Source organism: Arvicola amphibius, chromosome 18 (genome assembly GCF_903992535.2).
Source record: "Arvicola amphibius chromosome 18, mArvAmp1.2, whole genome shotgun sequence".
NCBI lineage: Eukaryota > Metazoa > Chordata > Mammalia > Rodentia > Cricetidae > Arvicola > Arvicola amphibius.
The window spans coordinates 29,133,775-29,161,420 of record NC_052064.1 but is presented as its reverse complement, the minus strand read 5'-3'; the positions used below and the strand labels follow the sequence as shown (position 1 = coordinate 29,161,420).

The window sequence follows — 27,646 nt, the reverse complement described above, 5'->3', positions numbered from 1 at the left end:
AAAGGAAGGCTGGAGAGGTCCTCAGTTAGGAAAGCGCTGGCCGTGAAGTCAGGAGGACCGAGTGCAGTTCCCACAGTCACAGAAGACAGTCCTGCACCGTGACTCACACCATAGTCTCAGTGCTGCAAGACAGCAATTCCTGGGCTCATTGGCCAGTCAGCACAGCCTACCCAGCAATTGCCAAGTCAGAAAGCAAGGTACATGGCCCCTGCGCTTGACCTCCACACAGAAGAGAATGCTACCACACTCGAGCAGTCATGGTTTTTCAAACTCTCACACTCACACCAGAGACAAAGGGCAGGTTTTTCCCTGAAAGGTAGATATGACTCATACTCACAATGCAGGCATGGTGGTACAATCCTTCCTTCAGTCCCAGCACTCAGGAGGCAGTGACAGATGGATCTTGGAATTCAAGGTCAACCTGGTCTACATACAGTTTCAGGTCAGCAAGAGCTACACAGTGAGACCATGTCGCAAAATAAAACTAAATAAAATAATAGTAATACTCACGTTTGTGCTGTCTCTCCACTTGTGTGCCTTCATTGCTGAGCGTGCGTCCATCCTCCTTGTTGAACCCGTCTGCCGCCCACAGTGAGCGCCCTTTGCTGCACTTGCAGCATCTGCTCAACTCTGCTTCCAGGGGCACAGACTTGACTTCCTACCTTCTGCCTATTCCTCTCAGCAGTCCTGCCACACTCAACACCACTGCTTTACATTGCCAAGTCTGACATGGTGTAGTTTTGTTTTCTGCCTATGAGTCTCGTTATTTGTCTAGGTTCTGCAGATATGAGATAGCAGACATAAATTTCCTAATAATGAAATAAGCGAGTATATATTTCCAATTTTATTTTTTATACATTCTAATTAACAGAGTAAAATAATATAATGCCAAGCTTGACTGTTTTAACTGAAATACATAGTAATAGATTGTATAGTTAAACTTTCATGTAAGGCATCCCACTAGTAAGTGGTTACGTTTTACATATTTAGTTTTAAAACATGTAATCTGCAAATTTCCCATCTGTTTGTTGGTCATTTATTCATATGGTAATGTCTTTTGTAATAAACAGAAGGTACAATTTCATTATTCGACAATACATGACAATAGTTTTCTTAAGGAAACTGGTGTCTTAATCACATTTTTTATCCAAATGTGTAACTAGCTGAAATAATTGTCATTTAGTATTTGTGATGGTCAGTATTGGTTGTGAGCCTCCGGGCATGTGTGTGCGTGATTGCCGTGGTTAACTGAAGTGAGGTGTTCCTCACAGTCACCCGAGGTCCTCGATGAGCAGCAAGCAGAAGCTGGCTGGCAGCAGCACACGTGTCTCTGCTTTCTGACTGGGTCCAGGAGCCCCCAGGCCCCTCCAGCCTCTTGCTGCCCCGAGTTTCTGTCGCTAGGCATTTTTGTCACGCTGCTAAGGAACTGGTGGAAAGTTGTACGGAGTAATTGGGGCCATTGCTGCCCAGCCTTTGGAATAGTTGGCAAGAGAGACGTGGAACTTTGAGGGGAACCCTAGAGTACTGTCTGCGCAGCGTTTACCATGCCGTTCTGGTAAGGGCTGAGAGACTGGAATGCCAAGAGAAGCAGAGATGGGAGACATGACCAAGCCCAGGAAGAACAAAGACTCTAAGGTGCAGGAGCTGTCCCCGTGACAACTGATCTGTGTTCTGCCCTGCTGGAGGGCATGAGTGAGCCTGACCTTCAAAGGAACGGGCTAGCGCTCACACTGTGGAATAGCTACTGCTCACCGCTTTTGTCCAGGCCTACAAGGAAAAGGGACAAAGAGAGATTTTAGGTACTGGCATAACTATGAAAGAGATAGCTCCAAGAAAGCAAAACCTGTTGCCTGGGAGACAACGGGAAAGGCGCCCTGAGGGCGGGACCACACCAGGGAAAGGTCCCATTTTGTGGAAATGCAGATTCGCTTCGGAGGAGAAAGCCTAAATTCAGAATGCCAACGAAGGGTTCCCTAGAACATCTTACCTATATAGCTCCATAAAACCTCTTGACTAAAGATAATAGTGCTTAAGGTATTTTCATGTCTGTCACTTACACATTGTTATCCTTGCTTTCATTTTCAAGTAAAAATGTAAACTTTAAAAATGTAATTTTTTAACTTTAAAAATGTAATTCATCAGCTGGGCAGTGGTGGCGCACGCCTTTAGTCCCAGCACTCGGGAGGCAGAGGCAGGCGGATCTCTGGGAGTTCGAGGCCAGCCTGATCTACAAGAGCTAGCTCCAGGACAGGCTCTAGAAACTACAGGGAAACCCTGTCTCGGAAAAACAAAAAACAAATGTAATTCATCATAATTAATTTTGTCAGAGTTTTGCTCCAGTCTTGTCATAATACAAATGATGTTTAAATCTAGTGGGAATCCCATCAAGGGCAGTGGATTAAAAAAAAAATCTAGTAACTATAGTTCCAGATTTGGAAATTTTCTTCGAAACAGAGAGCCTAAGAGTCTTCCTGCATCTCAGAGTCCCAGGGACAGGCACGGAGCGTGTGCCTGTCATCCCCTAGACAGCCCACACTGTTGCCTGACAGGAAATTCAGCGTGGGGACAGTTTTCTTAAAGGAATACTGTTTAAACGTAACTACTTCATACTTAGGAATGTCGTTCTGGGTTTTCACTTTTTTTCTTCCACTTCTGAATTCACTGGTGCTCTTAAAGCTTCAAGTTGTGCACAGTGGTTCCTAATAATAATATAGTTTGAAAATATAGAAAAGCAAACGGTGATCATTTTCGCTTGAACAGAGTAGAGTAGCAGGGCCTCTTAATCCTTCAGTTAATCTTGTTTTGTGTCATAGACACTTAGGAGACAAGTTTAAAGGCCGACAGTGGGGTAGGAAGTTACTTGTTGTGACTAAGTCTGAGAAGAATCAGGTGAATTAGAAAGCATAGAATAGTTAAGATTTCATAGATTTCAATTCTAGAGAATAATGAAATGAAGACATTTGACATTTGTATTTAATGAAATCTAGGGTTATCATAATCTGTGAATCGCTCTAGTATTTTCTCTGTTGAATGGGATTTGAATTTGTACTAACCAGTAGTTGAATTCCAGATAGTATTTTGGATAACCACTTGAATCATTCTGTTGTATTATTGGTAGTGGTGGTTTGGGTTTTTTCAAGACAGGGTTCTCTGCGCTTCCCTGGCTGTCCTGGAACTCACTCTGTAGACCAGGCTGGCCTCAAACTCAGAGATGCACCTGCCTCCTCTCAAGTGAAGGGATTAAAAGCGTGCACAGCACCACCCAGCTCGTTCCTGTTTTGTTTTGTTTTTTTTAATACAGTTGGATAATCCGGGCTGTCTGAATAATTGTTTTATCACTCTTACACAGTTGTTTCTGTGTGTACATATGTAAAATAGAAAAGGTATACTGATTAGAACTATATTACAATGTTAATAATGTCATTACTAGCCAGCGATGTGCACTAGAAATTGGATAACCAGTGCTGGGTTTATAGATGGACACAGGGCTAGAGACAGTCTCGTTTAACAGGTGGGTTTGGAGGTTCATGTCACACCTCATCCTGTTCCCTGTGGGAAATCATCCAACACTACCTTCTTTACTGTTATTTTAAGACAGCCGTGGAGAAAAAGCCAGTGTGATGGGGGTCGCCTATCATCCCAACGTTCTAGGTAGGGCCATCTTCTCCGTACCTTCAGTGCGCCAGGCGCTTGGCTGGCGCTGTGTGCAGTGTGATGGCTACGTTTTCTGAGCACGCCGTCATACGAAAAGCCAGACATGCTGAAGAGAAGACACTCTTTAGTTTTTTTATAAGACTTTGGAAGTTAAAATTCTTTTTAGAGATATTAACTCACTAAAAATAAAAGGAAAAGGGTGTAGAGTGGAGTGGGTAGCAAGGACCTAGAGAGCTGGGGGCTGGGAAAAGAGTAATCAGAATATATTACATGAAAATATTTTCAATTAAAAAAAGACATCTTAACCCCTAAAATGTATTGATAGTAAAAACAGATTTAACTCTGAACCTGGAATATGATAAAACTTAGACCATACAACCCATTTACTTTATTCGTTTGCTTCTTAAATATTACTTTTTAAATTACATGTCATCTTTGCTTAAGTTGAATAGATCATGAAGAATTATTGCATTCTAAATTATTGGAAGAAATGCTCCAAATTTTTCCTAAAGAACATGTTCATATTCATCTTCCATTTGATCTTTTTTTGTGAAGAATCCTTCAAACCAAATCAAACTGTGGGTGCGTGTGGCTGCAGTACAGTGTCTGTGTCGTTCCAGGGATGGTTCCTGCTGTTTGCACAGTGCTTTCCTCTGTTCTGTAGTGAAACAGACTTGGAATTAAAGCCTGTGTCCATAAGGCCATGTGTGTCCTTTTAATAACCTCGTGCTTAGGGACTGTCAGGTTTTATTATGAATCTTTGGACTATCATGACCCAGAAGCACATCCCTTCACTCTCCTGAGCCTTGCTCCACCTTCATCGTGAGCAGCAGATGGGACTTGATGTTCATCATCTTTATAGACAGGAAGGCCATTCGGGTTTGAGAGATGGCAGCAAGTAAGGGCACGTATTACTCTTGTAGAGTGCCCAGGTTTTCCAGCACCGTATCAGGGAGCTCCCTGTAAGTCCAGTCCCAGGAGATACGACGCCCTCTGCTGGCTTTGTGGACGCTGCGTGCACGTGGTGTACATGAGGGCAAGGACACGTGCCGATGTGGAAATGACAGCTTTTATTCTATGTGGTATTTGGGTGCATACAGTGTACCACACACCAGCCTTGTGCCTATGGAGGCCAAAAGGGGCATCGGGTCTGCTGAAACTGTATGAGGGCGCTGGGAATTGAACCTGGGTCCTCTGGGAGAGCAGTCTGTGAGCATAACTGCTAAGCCATCTCTCCAGCCTCAAAAGGAAGTGAATTTAAAAACAAACCTCAACCTTTAACTTGTAGACAAGGTCTTGTCAAGTCCTCTCTCTGAGGCCACAACCGTTGACCTGTGGACCAGGTCTTGTCCAGTTCTGCATCCACTCCTTCTGGTAGTAGCTTGTTCATCCTCTTCCAAAGTTTGTTTTTGTTTTACTAGGGATTTTAATTAGATTTTTATTTGAAACAGTCTCATGTTGTCTAGGCTGACCCTGCACATACCTAAGGTGGACCTTGTAAACTTAATGATCCTCGTGTCTCTACCTTCTGAATACTGGAATAATAGTTGTATGCCACCACAGCCAATCTCATGTGATGCAGGGGATCAAACCCAGGGTGTGATACATGAAAGGGAGCACAAAAATAGCTAAAATTGTTTAATTTTTAATTTTCATATTAATAAACAAATCATCATTCAAAAATGAAGATATATAAGTGCAGTTGATAAAACTTCAACTCTTTCATGGAAATTGAAATTTAAGTATATGAGCATATTACAAACTATGTATGGGTTTTCTGCATCCATGGGTTTTATATGTGCAGGTTCAATCAACTGCAAATCAAAAATGTTTTAATTGTACCTGTACTCAGCATGATACTTTTTTCTTGATTATCCTCTGAACAATACCATATTATAATCATTTATATAATATTGGCATTGTAGTAAATATTATAAGGAGCATAGAGATGGCTTAAGTGTATGAGATGTGCAAATTACATGCAAATACCATGCCTTTTTCCATAAGGACCTGACTAGTAACCAGTTGCTTTACTTCTGGGGTTCTTTTTTTTAAGATTTATTTATTTATTATGTACACAGTGTTCAGCCTCCATGTATGCCTACAGGCCAGGAGAGAGCACCAGATCTCATTACGGATGGTTGTGAGCCACCATGTGGTTGCTGGGAATTGAACTCAGGACCTCCGGAAGAGCAGTCAGTGCTCTTAACCTCTGAGCCATCTCTCCAGCCTTGGGGGTTCTGAATCCCTCATGAATTGAGGGAATACTAGAAATGTAACATTTAATTCAAAATCATGATCTGAATGCAGACTGAGCCCTAAAGGCTGAGCTTAGACTTCTTTGACTTCATTATTCCCATCCTAACCGTTGCTAGAGCGCTATTTAAACTAACTAAATTATGTTTAGAGGAAAGCCCTTCTTCCCTGATAGAAACCTAACATTATAGAATTACAGCATGTAAGAACTCAAATGAATCTTAGAAATCTAGTGTACTTTATTATACATGACAAAACGGTTTATAACTATGAAATAGTTGTTTTACTTCTCCAGGTGAGTAGCAAGCGGGCACACCTAGCCAGGGTTTTGTCATGTAATGTATTCTCACAGTCCCCTTCCCTGACTCCTCCCAGATCTCTCCCTCCCCACCCACATCCACACCCTTTCCTGCTCTTTCTTGTTAGAAACCTAAAAGGCACCTAAAATAATAATAATTAGATGAAAATCCTACAAACCTGGGGCTGGAGAGATGGCTCAGCAGTTTAAGAGCATTGCCTGCTCTTCCAAAGGTCCTGAGTTCAATTCCCAGCAACCACATGGTGGCTCACAACCATCTGAAATGAGATCTGATGCCCTCTTCTGGCCTGCAGGCAGACACACAAGACAGAATATTGTATACATAATAAATAAATAAATAAATAAATAAATATTTTTTTTTAGAAAATCCTACAAACCTGAATAGGACAAGACAAAACAGACAGAAAAACAATAAGCCAAAGAAAAAGCACAAGAAACAGGTACAGACTCAGAGACACAAGTTGGCAAACACAGAAATCCTGTAAGAACACAAAACCAGAAACCACATATAAGCAAAAGTTCTGTAAGGTTGAGGGCGAGGCTGCCCTGCCACAGTAGTTTGAGAGAAGCATTCCTCCAAAAATAGTGTTGAATTCATTCTGTCTGCCATTTGCTGCTGGGTCTGGGACCTGCCCTTAAGAGTGTTTTGTACTCCCAGTGAGATGCCATTGGAAAACTGAGTTTTCATTTCTGAAGGTTTATCAATTGGAGATAGAAGATGCCATCCAGGTTAGGAATGGGGTTTCTGTCCACTCCTCTCAACGCTGGGACCCCATAAGGCCCAGACCTGGGGAGGGGGGGGCCGGAGTGGCTATGCATGCTGCCACAGGCTCTGGGAGTTCATATGCATATTGGCCCCGATGTGTTTCCAACCTCTCTTACTCTTACACTTTCTGCCTCCTCTCCTGCAAGGTTCCCTGAGCACCAAGGGGAGGGGTGTAATGGAGACATCACATCTAGGGCTGAGTGTTCCAGGGCACCTCACTCTGCACACTGTGCAGCTGTGGATCCCTGTATTTATTTCCCTCTACTGCAGGGGGGAAGCTCCCCTGATGATGGCTGAGCAAGAAACTGATCTATCAGTAGAGAATGTTAGAGGAATATTGTTGCTACATTCTTTTAGCAGAACAGCAGTATTTGGTTTTCCCCTGGGTCCCTGGCCTGTCTAGTCTTGGTTCTTGGCCACCCGAGCAGTGTCAGGGATGGGTTCCATCTCCTCTGGCACCTCTAGCTGTGTGCCACCATTGCACTGGCACACGTTGCATGTAGGACACCACCGTAGATCAGATGTGTTGGAGCGGGGTTAGTGTTTACCTTTTCCTTCGGTAGCATGCAGAGAAGCTTCCAGCACCCTGGACAGTCGACAGTAGGGGTGAGTTGTCCTCAGCAGTGGGGCCTTACCTTCAGCAGTGGAAGCAATCGGTAGCCCTAACAATTGACTGGGTTTGTTGACCAACAGCTTGATTAGATGTAACCCAGTCCCAGAACAAAAGACATCCAGTTGGGGCTCTGTCTCCCATTTTTTGGCAATTCCATTTAGATCACTTACGTATGTGCATATATTTTAAGACGCTTCTACTGTACTGTTTCCATATGACCTCTCAAATAGCCCTGACTTTTAGCTGTCTGATTCCACCCCTCGTTCTCTCCTCCTTCCTCCCTGTGGGGTCCTCCCACTCTAGTACCCACGTCCGTCCATAACTCTTCTGTTAGCCCCTTCCTCGGGCAACCCAGTCCTCCCCACTGCCCCCACTCTAACGTCTTGTGGATTGTAGCCGGCTTAGCCAAGATAACCTATCAGCCCTAGCATCCACGTATAGGGGAATACATACCGTATTTGTCTTTTTGGACTTTGTTATCTCACTCAGGATGATTTTTTTTTCTAGCTACATCTATTTACCTATGAGTTTTATTATTTCACTTTTTGTTTCTTTTTTTCAAAACAAAGTTTCTCTGTGTAGACATGGATATCCTGGAATTTGCTCTAGAAACCAGCGGGCCTAGACCCAGAGATCAGCCTGCTTCAGCTTCCTAAATTCTGGGATTGAAGGCGTGCATCACCACACCCAGCTGGTTTTACTGTTGTTTGTGGTTGTTGTTGTTGTTTTTGGTTTTTTGAGACAGAGATCCGCCTGTCTCTGTCTCCCAAGTGCTGGGATTAAAGGCACGTGCCACCGCCCGGCTGTTTTCACTGTTTTAGCAGCTGAATAATGTTCCATTGTGTAACTATTCCACATTTTCTTTGTCCATTCTTTGTTGACTGGCGTGTTGGCTGTTTTCAATTTCTGGTCTTTATGAGCGAATCGTGAGTGAGCACGATTGATCAGGTGTCTCTGAAGTAGAATGTAGAGGCCTTTGTTTTGTAAAAATCAGCTTTTAAAGTATCATGCAAGTCTAGGAGATACAAGAAACACATAGTAAGAAGAAAGGGCTGCTCAGGTAGCCCAGAAAATCTTCAGACAGGAAAAAAAAATAGCGAGAGCCTGAGCCATCCACTCTCTTGATGAAAGACCCCCAGTGTGGGGAAGACTCTCACTCAAGTCTCAGAATAACACGACCCCCCCCCCCCAGTAACTCACAAGAGACCGTCCTTGCTGCAATCACACGAGGTTTAATGAGATGAGACAGGAACCAGTGCACTGGGGCCGAGACTCATAACCCACGCAGGGGAAGAGTTCGATCCCAAGTTGCCTGGAGAAGAAGTTTTTAAGGGAAGAAGCCACAGCCCAGTGATCTGAAAGGAGCAGGGAGGGTGTAGAAAATTCCGAAAATACCAGTGATGATCGCAAGGGGAGCAACTCCCTGCCTCTCAAGATCACTCTCAGGGTCATAATCAGCTAGTTCCTAAAACACAGTATTCCAAAATACCAATGATAATCACAAGGGGGAAATGGGAAACTCCCTGTTTCTCAAGATTATTCTCAAGATTACAATCTAACTTTATCTTCAGCTAGTTCCTGAAACACAGTCACTGAACCGGCTAATCCTAGATTTCTTATTCTTTTCCTGCTTAGATTTTTGGCTATTTTCTTCCTGCTGGGGGTGGAGAGGGGGGGAACCTGGATTTATCCAGGGCTTTCTTTGGGGAGACCTGGATTTATCCAGGTCTTTGATTGAGAACATAACACATTTCAAAATTTTTAAAACAAAATCCACCACCAAAACATTTTTCCGTCTTCCTTTTCATTTCTCTTGCTAGGATGTACAGTGCAGGCATCCATCACTCTTTGAGCATGCTCTCTCCATCTAGTCCTGTGATCCTAGTTCTGCCTCTGAGCACCAGCCCCAGATCTGCTAGCTGGGGAACGGCTATTCAAGCCTGGTTTGTTACATCCTAGTGATAAGCACTAGACTCAAACCATTTTTATGAAGATAAAATCTGATCTAATTCTAAATTAACTCATAAAATCTGATCTAATTCTAAATTAACTATTTTTAATTGTGATATTTGTGCGTGCGCGTGTGTGTGTGTGTGTGTGTGTGTGTGTGTGTGTGTGTGTGATTATGGGCGTGTGAGTTGCAGGCACCCGCAGAGGCCAGAGATGCCAGATACCATAGAGCGGGAGATGCAGGTGCTCGCGGGCCACCTCCTCTGGGTGCTAGGAATCAGACTGTGTCCTCTGGAAGAGCAGTGCTTGGTGTCTAACCACTGAGACATCTCTCCAGCCCAAATTTGATCTAATTCTAAGATAAAGGTTACTATCGAAATTGCCTGTGGTCTCCTGAACTCAAATATTTGTAAGAACTGCCTGAGCTACTATAGCCTAATGTCATTGGAATAAATTTTCTCATAATACTGATTTTTGATTTAAAAAAAAGAATTTTTAGCTTATTACAATGCATCCTAACATTGTTTTCAAGCTGGAAAACTATTTTGTAATGTTGCAGAGTATCTTAAAGTGTTATCAATAAATTAATTGCCCACTAAATCATGTTTAACCCCAGAAGCATCCAGATCCATTATTGCACTTTGAAATGACTCACTGTCTTTGTGGATTTCTCCTGAGGCACGTGCCCTAGCTCTGCCATGTTAGTTTTACCGGTGGTCGGGCTGCTCAGAGCTCTAGTGATCAGTGGAGTCCGGGCTCTGTGTGCCAGATCATAGAACCTGAAACTAACAGGAACATTTCCCTCTGGAGAAACTTGGCTGTTCAGTCTCAGAAACTGTGTCCATCCCCTCAACTGTGTGTGGCCCGTGAGTCACGTCTGTGGACGGCTCCTGGACGGGTGCTGTGCCCGCACGGGGTCGGCCAGGCTGGGCTTCTACTGCCTCCTCGGGGACAGTAGTTTTCAACCACAGTGTCCAACGTCAGTCATTTAAAATAGGATGACTGACGAGATTTCTAGGCAACAGGATTTGCCTTCCTTGGATGCTCTAAAGTAAGCCTTTTTCTCTAGCAATCTTTATATTTTGCAGTAGATCAAATAAGTCACTTGTTGGAACAAAAGTTATTCATTAAATGATTTGCTTAACAGTAAAAATGTTTATCTGTAACATTTACTATGCTAATAATCTTGATTTTTCTCTTGATAGTGCTTTCTTGCCTTTAAGATCTAATCATAAGCATATAATTTTTGTAAAAAATAAAAATAAACTTAACCAAAGTTTAGAGATGACCAAAGAAAGTATAAGATAATTTAGAAATCTCATTGAATATGGCAATACTCAGATCCTGATTTCTTTATAGCATAGGATGCCTCCCTGCCTGGCAGATTAGAAAGTTAGCCTACTCTTCATACGAGACATGTCCTGAGAACACTTTCCTCAGAATCCAGACCCGGGCTGAGGCTGTGTGTAGCTCAGTGGTAGACCAGGCTTGACTAGCCAGCACACACAAGGCTTGAGTTAGATCCCCAGTGCTGTCTAAAAACAAATCCAGACACAGTTAAATCTTATTTTTTTTAATCTTTCCCTTAAGTAATTATAAAAATGAGAGCCATTAAAGTGCATTAAAACCCTAACTTTGTTTAAATCTCTCAATAGGAACCAAGGTTACATTCTGTGAGAAGAAGCTTTTCCCATCCTTCATCTGTGGCTTTGAAACCTCGATACTCTCGAAGCCCACATTTTCATCCTAGAAAAGATTTCAGAGCAGAGGATTCAGTTTCCACTCCACCTTCCTCTACTGACTTTGTTAAGTAGACTCTTGGATAACTGTTTTGTCCAGAATAGAAAATAGCTAGGTTTCTATGTGGTCTGGTAACAAATGAGGTTTGGGATATGCTTAAAGTTAAATGTTTTTGGTTTTGGTTTTTTTTTTTTTTAAGAATTTTTAAAATCCAGAACGTGGAAGATGCAGAGCTAAATCATGGTTTCCTTCATTAACTCAGACACTTAGTAATACAGAGTTGTAAGCCGTAACAAACGGCTGTCTCTGTGAGACTGCTGTCTTCCAGCTCCTCGTCTGGCCGACCTCACAGCTCCATCTCCATAGTAACCACGCAGAGTCCATTCCATAAGTTTCAGATTCATAGACAGATCGATGCATATATAAACGCCCTTAGCACCAGACCATTTTTGTAATATGGTGTAATTTTTAAACTCCATCTTGTGAGGAGCTGATGCACAAATCCTAGTTCTCACACTATTCTGGTTCACTAATTGTGTGTACTTTAGCTAAGACAAAACATTCCGACTCTACTTATGTTACAGATTTTACACACATTGATATAAAAATCTGTGTGTTATAAAATATCCACTAATCTGCCATATTATGGCCACTTACTGTGTAGTGGTTACTATGACCAAAATGACACTATCCTTAAATGTTGTTTAAAATGATCTATTTCTGGTCCTCTTCCGTCATTCATACATGAAGTAGAATTGTTCATGGGGCACAGCACCTTAGGGATTATAAGTATTCATAATCACATCATGTCAGATTTGATAGTCAGTGTTTTATCTTTCATTCATTTGGTTCTTTGTGAGGCTTATAGGCTCTTAAAACATGAGAATTTACCCATAATACAATTTTATATTTAAATACAAAGAAGCTATGATTGCCTGCTGGTATGGAATGAGAGAAATTTCTAAAATTAAAAAATATGCCACAATAATTAAAAATTTAAATTTAAAAATTACTATCTTTTAAGTCAGTGCTGTTTACCAAATGTAACTTGTTTTTAAAAATTATTCCTTTGATAGAAGCAAGCTATTAGTAAAACAATAAAATTATATAAATCAGCAGTATTTCAATTGACTACATGGAAATTTATAACTTTAGCACAATACTTTTAGGTAATGCCAGAATTTCAGTATTTAAAATGTATATCTACTCCAAGAATTAATACTGTCTTGTACTTCTGCTGGGAAAGAGTAAGAATTATAAATAAAAAGTTCTTAAAATATCAGATATCTTATAATATCAAAAGTTCTTATAATACCCAATAATAACTTGAAAAACTTTTTATTCTGTCTCGTAAAGGATGATGAATATACTCATGGATGTACATATATATTTGTGGTATGTAATCTTAATATTTCTAAGCTAAAGTACATATGTCTATGAATAAACTGTAATAGTATTGTTTAGTAGATAGTATCTTCATACATCCTAAGACTTAACATCTTTTTAAGACTATTTTCTTTTGCTAGTGTTACTTTGACAGTAACATGCTATATATATTGTTACCAGAGCCCTAGCCAAAATATCATGAAACAATATATTTAATACTCATCTTACCTGTTTTCATTATATATTTTAATCCCATATTTATTATTCAAGCTTATTCAGTGAATATCAGGCATTTTTTCCAAAAGCCTGAGAGTAATTGTATTTTGCATTTTAAAAAAATTGAAAGTGAAATGTTCTGTTAACCAATTTAATTCAGGCAATTATGCTCTCCTAAAATATCCTGTACTCCCACATCATTTTCACTCAATTCTGTAAAGATTATATGTTGTTATATTTCTCTGTACACTGTAAAGTGTAAAATGGAGGTAACATGAAAACATATTCATGTAAGCTCTCAAAAGATACTACTATGTTTAAGTTGTTAATACCTTGCTCTTATTTACAAATGTAGCAAAAGTAATTTTAAAAACTATGAAATATCAGTGTTTAAGCTTTCCACTGTCAAGGTCTTTTCATCGTTCTGAAACTGCACTGCAGCAGCCACAGAGATGCCTAGTCAGCAGAGCTGCAGCAGCTACAGAGATGTCTAGTCAGCAGAGCTGCAGCCACAGAGATGTCTAGTCAGCAGAGCTGCAGCTACAGAGATGTCTAGTCAGAGCTGCAGCCACAGAGATGTCTAGTCAGCAGAGCTGCAGCCACAGAGATGTCTAGTCAGCAGAGCTGCAGCTACAGAGATGTCTAGTCAGAGCTGCAGCCACAGAGATGTCTAGTCAGCAGAGCTGCAGCAGCCACAGAGATGTCTAGTCAGCAGAGCTGCAGCAGCTACAGAGATGTCTAGTCAGCAGAGCTGCAGCAGCTACAGAGATGTCTAGTCAGCAGAGCTGCAGCCACAGAGATGTCTAGTCAGCAGAGCTGCAGCCACAGAGATGTCTAGTCAGCAGAGCTGCAGCAGCCACAGAGATGTCTAATCAGCAGAGCTGCAGCAGCCACAGAGATGTCTAGTCAGCAGAGCTGCAGCTGCTACAGAGATGTCTAGTCAGCAGAGCACTGCAGCCAGAGTACGTCCTCTCCCTTCGCGATTTCAGGATAGACGACTGACTTCATCCGTTAACAATTGAGGTGAAATCTAATACAGTGTGCTCCTGTATTAGAATCTATGTTTTCAGCACCAAAACAAACGAGGCTGCACTATCTACTCCCATAACATTGTAACAACATACAAAAGTACACAGATTTTTTTAAAGATAAGCCTAAATTCTCTGCCTCTGTAAAAAGGCAAATGCTGATTAGTAAAGTTGACAGGAGTCTGTTCTTGTAGACGGTTTCAGACTGGGAGCTGCTGCTGGTTAAAATCACACTGTCCTGATGGTAAAGAAGAACGGACATAAACACAGCAAAGCCCTGCTCACAGGTGGTTAAGCTCATGTCCTGGCTACATATATAATAGTTACAGAGTTTGCTTTAACTGTTGTGCTCGGGCATACATACCTTTACATACTGGATACTTACACATCTACCTCAGCAAACTTAGCAGTGATGGTTTGCAATAACTTGGTGTGACCTGACTAGCCCCCTCTCATTACTTGGTTTTAAGTAGCGATTTTCACTGTTATTCCTGTCTGTCCATCTGAATCACAGTAGTTTCCTAATACACTTGCATGAGCCACCACTGTGCATATGCACGGTCTGCTTATGTCAGAGCTAAGAACTCTTACGTGTTCTCCATGAATCACAAAGTGTGTTCTCCTAGGCTGGCTATCCCGCTGTGACACCAGTTACATCAAAAAGCCTTTCGCTCAGATTAGGTGTGGTTACCTTACAGACACTGACTGTATGCAGCAATAGTTGATTAAAATAATTCCCTTGAGCACTAACCAGCCATTTTTTATATTTTATACTAAGTCAAAACAATATCACAACGAATGTTAAAAATGTTTCTTTTGCATCCAAAATAAAAATCCTTAAAGTGGCATGAAAACCAAGCATCTGTCTTTCATGCAGCTGACTACACATTTCCAGTCCTGACCTTTGCTTACAGACTCCTTCTGTGACGGCAAAGTGAGCTTCTTTTAAAATAATGAGTAATGAGGTAGAAATTATCACTGGCTTCCGAGTATAGACCAGCGGTAGAATGTTTGCCTAGACATGCACAAGACCCCAGTTCCATGTCCAGCATTTAAAAAGAAAAAGAAGCCATGCACAAGTCTGCTTTCACAGAACACCTAGGTGTTTCTGTAAAATGAGCTTCTTAGGAACCTGTCAATCATAATTCTAGTTCCCAAGCCTTACAACAGTCCCTAGAGATGGGGAACTGACCTTTAAAGGCGTTGTCGACAGGCCATTCATTACCTACCGTGCATCCCTTACCGTGCTGACAATCTGCAGTCAAGCAGGATCCTAAAGAAGTTATTTCAGTCCCAAATTTAAAATGAAGGATTTTTGGCCTTTCTAGTTGACAAGGATTTTACAACATTTGATTTCTTAAAACATATTTTACATGAGAGCTGAGACCTATATAAAGATGGCTTCACCCAACTTTGACGTGAAACTCATGTCTACAAAATAACTACATTCCTTTTAAAATGTAAAGTTGAACACTCGGTATTTCTTTTTGCAGTTCACAATAGTTTCTAGTTTAAAGAGATGAGAACATCTTGACTATGCTATGAAATAAAAATTTACCAAGAATTATCCAGTATGTGGCATTTAGATAATGGGTAATAACCACAGCCAAAAGGACCTGGTTTCTGCAATCCTTTTAGGGAAGTTGTCATAAGAATAGATGTCATAGAATGTAAACTGTTAGTAAGTAGATACATTTTATTAATATGTTCACTTGTATTAAATTGTATGTATGAAATAAAAAAGTTCCAGTGTTTGTGGCCTCTACTAAATTCTCTAGCGTTGTTACTACAATAGTTAATTCAAATAAAAATGAATATTGATGTTTGTCCAAACATAAATGTGTGACGTATTAATTAGGACTATGATGTCATTTTGAAATTACTTTATGACATCATATTTTCATTTTCAGCACAGCTTCTTCAACTTTCTTCCTTTGTGACCCCCTTTTTATCCAAGAAATTTCTATGACTCTATTATATATATAGAATGTATACAAGCCAAACATTCACTGATGATAAGTCATAATATTTCAACAGCCTTGATACACATAGAACCTTACCATTTATTAAAGCCTGAAGCAAAGGTGTATACTAAAATGATCGTCCTTATTTATCTTTACATAAAGAATTAATTGAGTCAACAAGATGTCTCTGTGTAACCCTGGTACCTGAATTCAATCTTCAGAAGCCGTGGAGAGGTGGAAGGAGAGGACCAGCTTCACAGAGTTCTCATCTACTATGTACACACATGCCATCACATGAGACAGGACACAGGTCATGCACACACACAGGCAGTAGAAATGTCTACATCTTTATTTCAATCTTGGCTGAATGGCTGAGAGTAGAAGACATAAGATATCTTCAGTTTCAGGCTGTAAAACCAAAACTGAGAATGCTACTCCATAGAAATACATAATACAGCATGGCAGAACACTTAGATTACGTAAAAAATGCTGGAAATCTGACCTAACCCATAACCGAAATTCATTGTATTTATTTTTGGTTTTGATTTTTCGAGACGGTTTCTCTGTGTAGTCTTGGCTGTGCTAGAGCTCACTTTGTAGACCAGGCTGGCCTTGAACTCAGTGATCCACCTGCGGGATTAAAGGTGGGTGCCACCACTGCCTAGCTTAACTTTAAAAAAAAAAAATCAAAATCAAGCCAGCAACACAAACAGCAATTTTTATTTTTATTTTACTATTTTGTCTTTCTTTCTATTGCTGTGATGAGACACCATGAACAAGAGCTTATGGTTCCGGAGGATTAGATGGTGGAGTTCGGCATGGGCAGCAGCCGAGAGCTCACAGCTTGCTCCACAGGCAGGAATGGCAGTCCACCCTTGATGACGCACTTCCTCCTCAAGGCCACGCCTCCCATTCCTTCCCAAAGGATTCCAGCTGGAGCTCGGCCATGAGCCTGAGCGCCGTTCTCCTTCCAACCAGCAGGTGTACGGACCTTGTATGAACACAAGAGTTCTGCCCACGCGTGTGGACCAGGTGCATGGCTGGTGTCAGTGGAGGCCAGAGGAGGGTATCGGATCCCTAGAACTGAAGCTAGTGTCTGTTGTGGGGGGCACCTCACGTGTGTGCCGGACATCAAACCCTCAGTCATCTCTCTAGCCCGTTTATGTGTCTTAATTTTTCAGGTTAGCATAGGAAGTAGCTACAGCACCTGCATGTGTCCTCACCCTTCTCATTCGCCCCCCAGCTCCCTCTGCCCCTCCCCACCCGGCAGGCTCGCTTCCTTCCCCTCGTTACCTCCTTACTTCCTTTCCTGTCTCCGGTAACACCCCTTCTTTCTCTCGTGAGTCCCTTTCTACTTAGATGATTTTCTAATCAGATACTCTAATCCAATACAACCAATATTACACAGGTTTGAGTCTTTTTATTGTCTCCAATGAACTATATATTTTTACTGCTCCCTTCTTTCCCCCCCTCCTTCACAGGTTTGATTCTTAAGTACTAAGGTATAATTGATGGGGGAAAAAATAAGGTTTTTTTTCCATATTTAAAGCATTATATATACCCATAAGCAGGGGGAAAAAACTGTAAAGTAAAATCACAGCAATTCCTAACAAACAAGAGTTTTGCTTCTGAGCCCTGGTCTTTCAGTGCCCTGCTTTGCTTTCTGCTGCTGTGAGAAAATACCAGAACCAGAAGCAAGGGAAAGAAAAAAAGAGTTTTTTTGACTTCCGGTTCTAGCCGGATAACGAAGAGTCCATTATGGCGGAGGGATAGCAACAGGAAGCTGCGCGCGCCTCTTCAAACACAGAAAGCAGAGCAAACAGAGTAGGGAAGACAATACCAGCATCCCTTCCACATGCTGCTTCCAGCAAGGCTCCACCAACCAGGCCCCAGACAGCACCAACTGGGAAGCAAGCGTTGGAACTCCCAAGCCTTCAGGGGCCGGTTCTCGCCCAGCCTTCGGCTGCCTTTGTTGGCCCTGCGTGCGCGCCAGGCACAGCGGAGCAACACGCACACGTCGTGTGTGCCGGACCAAGGCTGCCGTGCAGCGCAGCGCAGCGCAGCGCAGCACGGGTGAGGGCCACCAGAGGTGCTTGGGTTCCTCGCACGTTTTCAATGGACTTTTGGTTGTGTGTTTAGAAACAATTTTTTTGATCCCTACAATTCACTATGCGGCCCACTAGCAAGTGGGCTGAGGACAACCACTGCGTTCTAGGACTTACAGTCTCCCGAAAATAATAAAGGAGTCATGTCAAAGAAAAGCTGGAGGCTAGATAGTTCCTAAGAATCGCTAAAAGTATCGTCAAAATAGAAATACCATGTTTCACGAAAACAGTGCTTTGGAAGTTTTTGTTCGCACTTTCATAATCTAACTCCCTTCAGCTTCAAGCACTAATGTGTTCCAATTAAAGGCTCTTTTCATCTCAAATAATTTGCATCTAATTACGCTCTCCACAACATTTACTACTGGAGTTCAGACTAAGGCTCGGCGTGGAGCCCTCTGAGTCTAGGTGCTGCCGTTCTCCACGCTATAATCCTATGCAAACTCCTGTCTCCTGTGCCTCCGTTTCTCCGCAGCTTCTGGGTCAGGGGACAGACGGACCACAGAGGCGGAGCTGTTGGCTTTCTCCTGCCGAATCACGGCTGGACTAACAGTTCACGGAACTGTCACGCTTTGGCTTGTGACCAGGCTGGCCTCAGATTCAGAGACTGTCCTGCCTGTCCCTCCAGAGTGCTGTGATTAAAGGGGTGAGCCACCACACCTGCTGGGGTGGGGGACTGAGAGAGGACTGACCGAACCAAACCAAGTACATGTGGCTGACGGTTCCATTGATTTCAAAAGACTTGTATGGAAAAAGAAAATATAAAGCCCCAAAACCTGTCTGCTACAAATTCCTTTCCCTTTACTTAGCAGTAAGAATACACTATGTAGAAAGCATTAAGGATTCAAATGCTAACAATTAATTACCGAGATACTGTGTATTTTACTTCTCATTATGATTTTCCTCAACTCAAGTGGAATGTTTTATGTGTTTTTTTTTTTTTACTGTGTCCCTGGTGTTACAGTTTTCACCACAGCCTGCATTAGACCTGCAGTGTCTAATATCATATATCATTATGCCAGATGTCCTCTGTTTACTCTCTTCAAGGGTGATAAAAGTTTACTGTTACAGTTATTCATTGGAATACACTATTATAGTATATACATAGTATTCATTATACTAATACAATTATTCATTCTGCATGTTTTCTATTTATACTATTTTTGCTTTTTCTTTGCCCTTTTAAATTTCCCATTTTCCGGGTTGAGTTTTCTTCCACCTTTTCATCTGGCTAGAAATATTATTTGTATTATTTTGCTGATTAATAAGCTTCTGAACTTGTATAACTATCTATAGAGTTTAACCAGTTCCAGACTAGTTCAAAGAAAACTAACTACTGAAACTGTCTTATTTAATTGCCCAAACAAAAACTTAACTACTGGCTCTTTAAAAATATGTCAGGCCCTGGCCAGGCCCAGTGGCACAAGCCTTTGATCCCAGCACTTGGGAGGTAGAGGCAGGTGAATCTCTCTGAGTTCAAGACCAGACTTGTCTAAGGAGGCAAGAAAACCAGGACTACATAGGGGGGGCATTGAGGTAGGGGAGCTTTACTTAGGGAAAAAATAACAAATGTGTTGTGTTTCAATTACATTACTAACTTAAGGTCATGATTCTGATCTATAACTTGACCGTGATGAAGTTAAGTCGTCTTCATGTTCAGTATCTTGGTGATTCTCAGTGGCTGCAAACGGAAGAGGGAGGTGATTGCTCCAGGATCCCACAGTGTACTGAGTTATTCCTAGAGCTTCCCGCTGCTACCCACCCCAGTCTTTGATGCTCCGCAGAATTAGCAACCAAACATCCTTAGTGGCGCAAGGGCAGACTCATCTGGGGCTTCAGTTTTCTTCTGGCGGTTGGCACACTTTCCTGAGATACGGTCACAACTCACAACAGCCTAGATTTGTGAACACATGACATCTGCTTCAACTGTTCGGTCCATTGGGGATGAATCTGTACTGCTGCCTGCCTTGATGGTGATCTAGGTGGGGCCGAGCCTCCCAGTAGCAGCTATATGCAGAAGCAGCAAAGACCCAGTCACCAGACCCAGTGCCGCCCAGTCTCATCATGAGATGTAAGTTAAACTTAGGATACCACCCTAAACAGCCTGAGTGTGGTCTGCTCGTCCCCTTAGATCACTCCTTAAATTCACAGAGTCATCTTGGGTAGCCCACGACTACAAGAAAGTTAAGAAAAAGAAGCCAACTTCAGCTTGACACTGGTTGGTCTCTTCCTGTTCGCTCAAAACAGTTACTGGCAATTTAAGTATGCAGTTTAAGCTGACAGCTTTGGCCCTGTCTCCAGAAATAAGACACACAACATATAAGTATAAAATGTGATTAATTAACCTTAATTTAGAAGTCACTGTTCTAGCTCTTAAATAGTAACCAAGTTACTGCATTCCTGGTTAGGAGTTAGCAGTCCTGGGCTGAGGGATGACTGTAGCTAAGAGAGCTTCCCTGTGAGCCTGACTTCCCAGGCTTGAATCCCCAGATCCCAGACAGAAGTAGTTCAAGCACCTATAATCCAGCAGGTCCCAGAAGGAGATGGAGGCAGGGGTTAGAAACAGGAGAATCTCCAGAATCAGAAGGCTGGCAAGCCTGGCTTACTCAGTGCTTAAGAGACTGACTCAAGGGAGCTGAGAAGGGCACAGCTCACCCCACCTTCTGCCCACTCCTCCTCACTCCGCCCTCATCCTTAGAGCCAAGCACAAAGAAAACGTGCACTTCACTGCCCTATCCAAAGCTCAGCAGAAGGGACAGGATCCGCTGTGCACGCTGAGCGTTCCGGGGAGAGCTGGAGGCTTCCTTCTACCGTCTGTCTTGAGCACCCCAATCTGACCCTAGCCAACCCCCCCCACCCCCGAACTAGGAAAACTTTGCTGCAAAAACACAAGTGGCTATCATCACATCTACATCCTCCTAGCTCCAGATACTTGGGTAGAAACTGCCTCAAGAAGGCAATCTGAAGTTACCACAAAGCAGCCGTGTTCACGGGCCACCTCTTATCTACGAGGCCACCCTCCCCCATAATTCAAGGTGACACCTGTGCCTTACATGGCCACTCCGTGCTTGGCAGCGGTAGAGCGGTCAGAACCGTGCAGTGATCTATACTCTCACCCACTCCTGCCTCCTGGGTCACCCGTTTTTGAAGCCTACAGCATGATGAACGAGTGCCCACTCCAGCATGGGAAGTTCTGGAGCGCAAGAGCTGCAGTTACAGGTAGAACCTTGACCAAAACAAACCCCATCCAACAAATCTGGGCTCAGGTCCACCTTCCAGCCTGTGCACTGAGACGCTTTGGCGTCAACTCCGTAGTCTGTTAGCCGGTTCACACCTATTAAACTCTGTAGTCGGTTAGCCGGTTCACACCTATTAAACTCCGTAGTCTGTTAGCCAGTTCACACCTATTAAACCCTGTAGTCTGTTAGCCGGTTCACACCTATTAAACTCTGTAGTCTGTTAGCCGGTTAACACCTATTAAACTCTGTAGTCTGTTAGCCGGTTCACACCTATTAAACTCCGTAGTCTGTTAGCTGGTTCACACCTATTAAACTCTGTAGTCTGTTAGCCAGTTCACACCTATTAAACTCTGTAGTCTGTTAGCCGGTTCACACCTATTAAACTCTGTAGTCTGTTAGCCGGTTCACACCTATTAAACTCCGTAGTCGGTTAGTCTCTTCACACCTATTAAAGCTCACAGGTTCACAAGAAAAACATCTGTTTATAAAATGACTTGAGGCTTTGGTACAACCAAAGATTGTATCATTGCTGCTTCTCTAGCCATGGGTTTTCCAGTTAGGAACGTGCCCAGTCTATTTGTAGAACACAGTCATAAACGTCTCCACAGAGAAGCGTGGAGAGGTGAGAGCTGCTGGTGTCTGCTTAGCAGTACCTGGATTGGCACAGGGCATCCATGCCCGGTAAGTGCTCCACCACTAACTGTATCCCCCGGCTCCCTTGAAAGCCTCATCTAGGCTGGGCTATCACTTCCAATACTGCCTCCAAGAGTACACCAAAATATTTGAGACAAGAGTATTTTGAGATTTTAAAACAAAAAAGCAAAAGGTTCTATAAGATGCCACATAAAGCACTAACATTTCTGGGATGGGGAATCGTATAAATCTCCACATTGATTCCTTTCTGCCAGGAGTGGTTAAGATGCCCACCAGCCTCTCACCTTGGAAGTACAAACCCTCCAGTTAAATGTAACTCTCCACTTGGTAATTCTAATCTGCTGTGTCAAGCCAGACCCAACTGTGTGCAAGGAAGACTGTTTGTTTCACCTGCTGTGCCTATCCAGACATCTGGTTGACCTTCCTGTCACCACAGAATAGGATCCAGTTTACCACACTCCTCCCCTTAGATGCTTGGCTGCTATAATTACGCCGTCTCTTTTCTGTCCTGTCTCCTAGTGTCTAGCAGATAGTTAAATGCCTTCACACATCACAGTCTGCAGAAGCTGCACTGACAGCAAGCCGAGCTGCTGGGGAATGAGAAAGCTCTCCCATGGGGGACACGATGCGTCTATAAAGGACTCATCTATACAGCACTGCAGTAAGGGTCGCCTAAGGAGAGGCCGGAATGCCACTGGCTTCTCTGCGCCTTCCTTTGAGGAAACACAGGCCAGGCCACATCACTGAGAGACGCTGTCTGTACCCCAGAAGTCTACCCTGCTGATCCCAGAGCTCTGGATGCTGGAACAACCCAAAGCACAAATTGTACAAAGGAGTCCAAAGGAACACTTGTGGGAACGGTCCTTCCACCTTTAGAATGCCTGCAAGCATCTTTTCCAAACAGTGCTTCCAAGCGACCTACATACAGCCTGTCGCTGTGCTATGACACTAGCGCTGAATGGCACTTCCGTCTGGGAGGAGCTGCCAGCACAATCGTTTGTTTCCTGGTGAGCCCTTTCTGCCTGATCCCATACTGGAAGCAAGTTGCATTCTAAACCGTGGCCTCACCAAGCCATCCCCAGGAGAAAGCGCAGTGGCCCACTGCCTTCTGCTCACCATACACAGTTACTTGAACATCTCCTCTGGGTGCTCTTTTAGGGAGCCCTGGATCCTTGACATCCTGAACTCCCATCATTTTCTCCCTCCAACATTTCCTTCAATAAATGTGACCCAAGAGATCTAAATAAGGTGTTTACAATCAAACTTTAGTAACAAGTTAAAAGAAGACAGGCATGGTGACATACCCTACACCAGCACCTGAAAGGCAGAGGCAGGAGACTGATGAATTTGAGGCAAGCTTAAACTATATGGTGAAACCCTGTCTCAAAAAGAGAAGTAATAAACAAAAATTAATTTGACATAAATATATTAAAAATATATTAACAATTATTACATAATTTCAATATTGTATTATATATCCTTTGATATATCAAAAGCAATCATATGAGGTAAATTATGGATAAGTCAGGAAATATAAAGAGAATACAGATGAATTATACATATAATCATTACTACAATTAATATTTGTAATACAGTGTACCTAAAGAGCTTTATGGTTTTATCATATAAATAACCTGTTATATTTAACTTACTGTACATATCATTTTTAGTAATTTCAAGATGAGAATTTTAGTATCTTTGTGTTGTTAAATAGCAGTGGTTTCAAGTTATCCTTTAAGGAAACAGTAAAATTCTGAAGATCTGCGACCTTAGATGGCTGGAGCCACACTCAGAACGCGTTGAATGTGAGAGCAGCGCCATCTACTGGACGAAGTGTAGTACTACAAAGCACAACTGAGAACGAACGTGGGCGAGTCAAGTCGCCTAGGACGCAGGCTCCTAAAGCTCTAGGGAAAGAATCACTTTAACAGGAGACCCGCGGTGTCTAACAGAGCAGGGCTGACCCGTGAACGCCGGCCAGGGACTGCAACCCTCGTTTCAGCGGAAGGAGGGCTGTGCTAGCCTGGGGAGCAGCAGCCACGAGCCACGGTTTGGGAGAAGGCACAATGAGCAGGAAGAGTATCAGAAACTGGTCCCTTCCTCAGCCATCCTCCTTAGAGACACTGGCAAACGAAGAACAGTGGTTAGTGGCACATAGAAATGAAAAAGGGTGGGTTTTTAATGGTACCTGAATGGCTCTTAAGGACGCAGGAGGTTTATGTACTCAGCGGATACAACGCTTTCTGAACACGACATTAACTTTCCTGAAAATGCAAAAGGAATACATTGGCTCTTTTCCCACCGGCCAGTAAGGACTGAGCCTCTAGGTCCTGTGGGCTTTCACTAGCCAAGTCCTGGATTTGTCCAGCCTTGGAAACAAAAGCCCAGTGTCAGGTCCCAACTTTCTCCCTTCAAAGGGGCAGGGGTGTCCATAGAATCGAGGTAGGAAGTAGAGCTCTCTAAGGCCTCTCTCTGTGCCAGGGACCCCGAGTCTCGACAGCAGCTGGTCGGCTAAGTTCGGGGTAACCGGCTGAAGCAAGGTCCCAAACACTCGCAGACATTCCAAGGCCACGTGAAGCACAGTACCCAGCCAGGGGGCGTCCGCAGGGCTTTCCCAGCTCAGTTTCCACGGCGCATGCCTTTGAACGAACCCATTAGTTTGCCGAACACAGCTGGATACGGCCTCCAAAGCCTTATAGATCTGAAAGTCGTCGTAATAGTCGGCCACCTGCTTGGGCAAAGTGGCCACTGCCCTCAAGAGCGCATAGTCGTCCGCCTGCACACGAACCGACGGCCCCGTTAGGCCCGGCTCGCTGGGGAAACAAGCAGCGCAGAAAGACGGGTAGGTCCCGGAAGGATTTATTCTGTGGGCAGTGCACCGGTTTAAAAGCCCGCCCAAAGCATCTGCCAGCTCGGAGTCCAGCAATTTGACCACCTTTTCATCGTAGTAATCGCAGTCCCAGTTGGGAACTCCCTGCCGGAGGAGAAAGTAGCGGAAGCCATCCACAGTATAGCGGTCAAGGCAAGCCCTGGGATCCACCACGTTGCCCAAGCTCTTGGACATCTTTTGGCCACTCACCGTCCAGTGCGAGTGGACATAGATGCGGCGCGGTGGCCTCAATCCGGCCCCGAGGAGAAGGGCAGGCCAGTAAATGGCATGAAACTTGAGAATGTCCTTACCTATGACGTGAGATGTGGCTGGCCACCAAGACTTGAAATCCGCATCTGGGTAGCCAAGTACGGTCAGGTAGTTAACCAGGGCATCCAGCCACACGTAGACAGTCTGCGAATCGTCCCCGGGAACCGGAATGCCCCAGTGCAGGTGGCTACTCCTTCGAGAAACAGACAAATCAGGCAGCTCCTCCTCCAGCCACTGCAGAACCGTCTGGTGGAACGGCTCCGGGGTGATGGCCTGAGGGTCGTTTTGAAGCCACCGCTGGAGCGGTTCTCGAAACTGGGAGAGCCTGAAAATGTAATTTTCCTCCTTGGTCCAGGAGACGGGATGTCCGCTCTCCAGAGACACAGGACACGGCTCCCCGGACGGACCCACCAGCCGAGTGACCTTGGCGTCGGGCAGGAAGCACTCGTCGGAGGCGCAGTACCAGCCCTCGTAAAGTCCTTTGTAAAGCAGACCCCGGGCCTCCAGCAAGCGCCAGAAGTGCTGCACCGCCTCCCGGTGCCGGGGCTCCGTGGTGCGGATGAAGTCGGTGGAGGAGATGCCAGCCTCCAGGAAAAGCTGCCGGAACTGCGCAGACACGCGATCGCAGAGCTCGATCGGGGCCAGGCCCGCGCCGGCTGCCGCCTGCTGGATCTTCAGGCCGTGCTCGTCCGTGCCGGTGGAGAACCGCGTGGCCGCGGAGCCGGGCACCCGGAGACGCCGGTGGCGGCACAGGGCGTCGGCCAGCAGCGCCGAGTACAGGTGCCCGATGTGCGGGGCCGCGTTCACGTAGAAGATGGGCGTGGTGAAGTGGGCCCGCCCCTCCCCGGCGTCGCCGCGGGCGCCCGGCGAGCACGAACCGTAGCGGCGACGGCCGCGGGCCGCCCGGGTCCGCGCCAGCAGCCGCAGCATGGTGCCCGCCGGCTCGGCCGCCCAGCGCGTGAGAGCGCGCGTGCGCCGCCGGACCGCACCGCCGCTTCCGGCGCGGAAGCCAATGAACGGCGAGCGCCGGCTTCTGCGGCCCCGCCCACGGCCCCGCCCCCTTAAGGCCGCCTGCGGCGCGCAAGGGCTGCCGGTCGGCGGGAGGATTTGAGAGCTGGGCAGCCGGGTTCCGAGTCCGGGCGGCGGGCGGGCGCGTCCTGCGTGTCGCGTTCTGAGCTGCAGTTTTACACGCTGGGATCTGTTTCCGCTTCCGGACTGAGCTTGTTGGCAAGATATTTATACTGAGGCATTTCCCCAAACTCATTAGCTAGCATATTGCAGAACCCAAATCCAGCCTCTCCGAAAAGCCCGTCCCTGGCGCTTCTCAGGTGGCCAAGACCCTGAGACTAGACAGGCCCTGCCTCTAGGGAAACATCAGATACTATCGCTCTGCTGAAGGGCCGGAGTAAAGTGAGTCCTAACCGCATCCGCTGTGCACGTAATCGGTGTCTCACTCGGCCATCCTCCGAGAAGCTTCCTCTGCCGGAGACGGGAGCACAGGGAGACCCACACCCGTACCGTGTGCAGTGAGAGGCCGTGGTAGGATGTCTCCATGACCCCCTCCTCTAGGGCTGCTCAGGGGCCTAGGAGGAAGAGAAGGCCAAAAGGTAGGACCCAGTGAGGGGGGAAGACACTAAGAAAACAGTGCCTTCCAGACGTGACTGGCACTCGTATGCACTCACAGGGCCCGACGGGGTCCCAGCTGAGCGGGGACGTGGACACAAGATCACACCCCTAACCTACTGGCAAAGACAAAATTAGTTTCTCCATTTGAGTCTTACTAGTTATGCAAACCCCCCCACGCGCAGTAGAAGATGGCCAACACAAAGCGAACTCGGCAGCTGTCTCAGAGATGCTGTATTTCACGATGCTTTGCTTGGGCAGCTTTTACCTTACTTGCCTTGTGCTTATCTATTATAGTTTCGGATTTTGTGTTTTTATTGGGGGGGGGTTATATGTGTTTCTCCTACTTTGTTTCTTTGTTTTCGTTTTCTTTTGTTTCTGTCTGTTTGCTTTGTTTTATTCTTGTCTGTTGTTGGGGTTGTTTATTTGGTTGGTTGGTTTTTTGGGGGGTCTTTTTGGAGGGGTTCTTGTTGTTTTTTGTTTTTAGGTTTTTCAATGACAAGACCCTGTCTCAAAACAAAACAAAACAAAAAAATCCAATTGGCAAATCAGGTTTTCTGTCCTTCTTTCTGTCTTTCCCATTGCCATGAAATCAACTTCAGCTTGCAAACATGCTCTCTGTCCTGGTTTGGTTTCTATTACTGCAATAAACTTCATGGAAAAAAAAAAAAAAGAAGAATTTGGGGAGGAAAGGATGTATTAGACCTTACTCTTTACAGTCCATCACGAAGGGAACCTAAGGCAGGAACCTGGAGGCAGGAACTGAAGCAGAAGCCATGGAGGAGGGATGCTTAGTGGCTTGGCATCACGGCTTGCTCAGTTTGCTTTATTATACGGCTCAGGATTGCCCTGCCAGGGTGGCACTGCCCACAGTGACCTGGGTCCTCACACAATAATTACTAAAACAATATTCCAAAGGCTTGCCCTCAGACGGTCTGATGGAGTGTCTTCTGAGCTGACACTCGCTCTTCCTGGATGACTCTAGCTTATATGGAGC

General features: G+C 44.5%; 2 protein-coding genes across 2 annotated transcripts in view; one reads left to right on the top strand and one right to left on the bottom strand.

Annotated features, from left to right (window-relative positions):
- Positions 1–11,372, top strand: part of Boll (boule homolog, RNA binding protein) — a 69,394-nt gene extending 58,022 nt beyond the window's left edge. The window contains exon 11 of the mRNA XM_038315461.1: positions 11,214–11,372. Within this exon, the coding sequence (XP_038171389.1) occupies positions 11,214–11,372 (159 nt within the window). The remainder of the gene's footprint in view (positions 1–11,213) is intronic.
- An 11,759-nt stretch (positions 11,373–23,131) lies between these two features.
- Positions 23,132–25,963, bottom strand: Mars2 (methionyl-tRNA synthetase 2, mitochondrial). Its single transcript, XM_038315385.1, has one exon. It carries the CDS (start codon positions 25,954–25,956, stop codon positions 24,211–24,213), a length of 1,746 nt encoding a protein of 581 aa, XP_038171313.1. The 5' UTR covers positions 25,957–25,963; the 3' UTR covers positions 23,132–24,210.
- Between the last annotated feature and the right edge of the window lie 1,683 nt (positions 25,964–27,646).

Excerpts from the sequence above, each read along its gene's own strand:
- Mars2 (XM_038315385.1), bottom strand. The coding sequence starts at position 25,956 with ATGCTGCGGCTGCTGGCGCGGACCCGGGCGGCCCGCGGCCGTCGCCGC.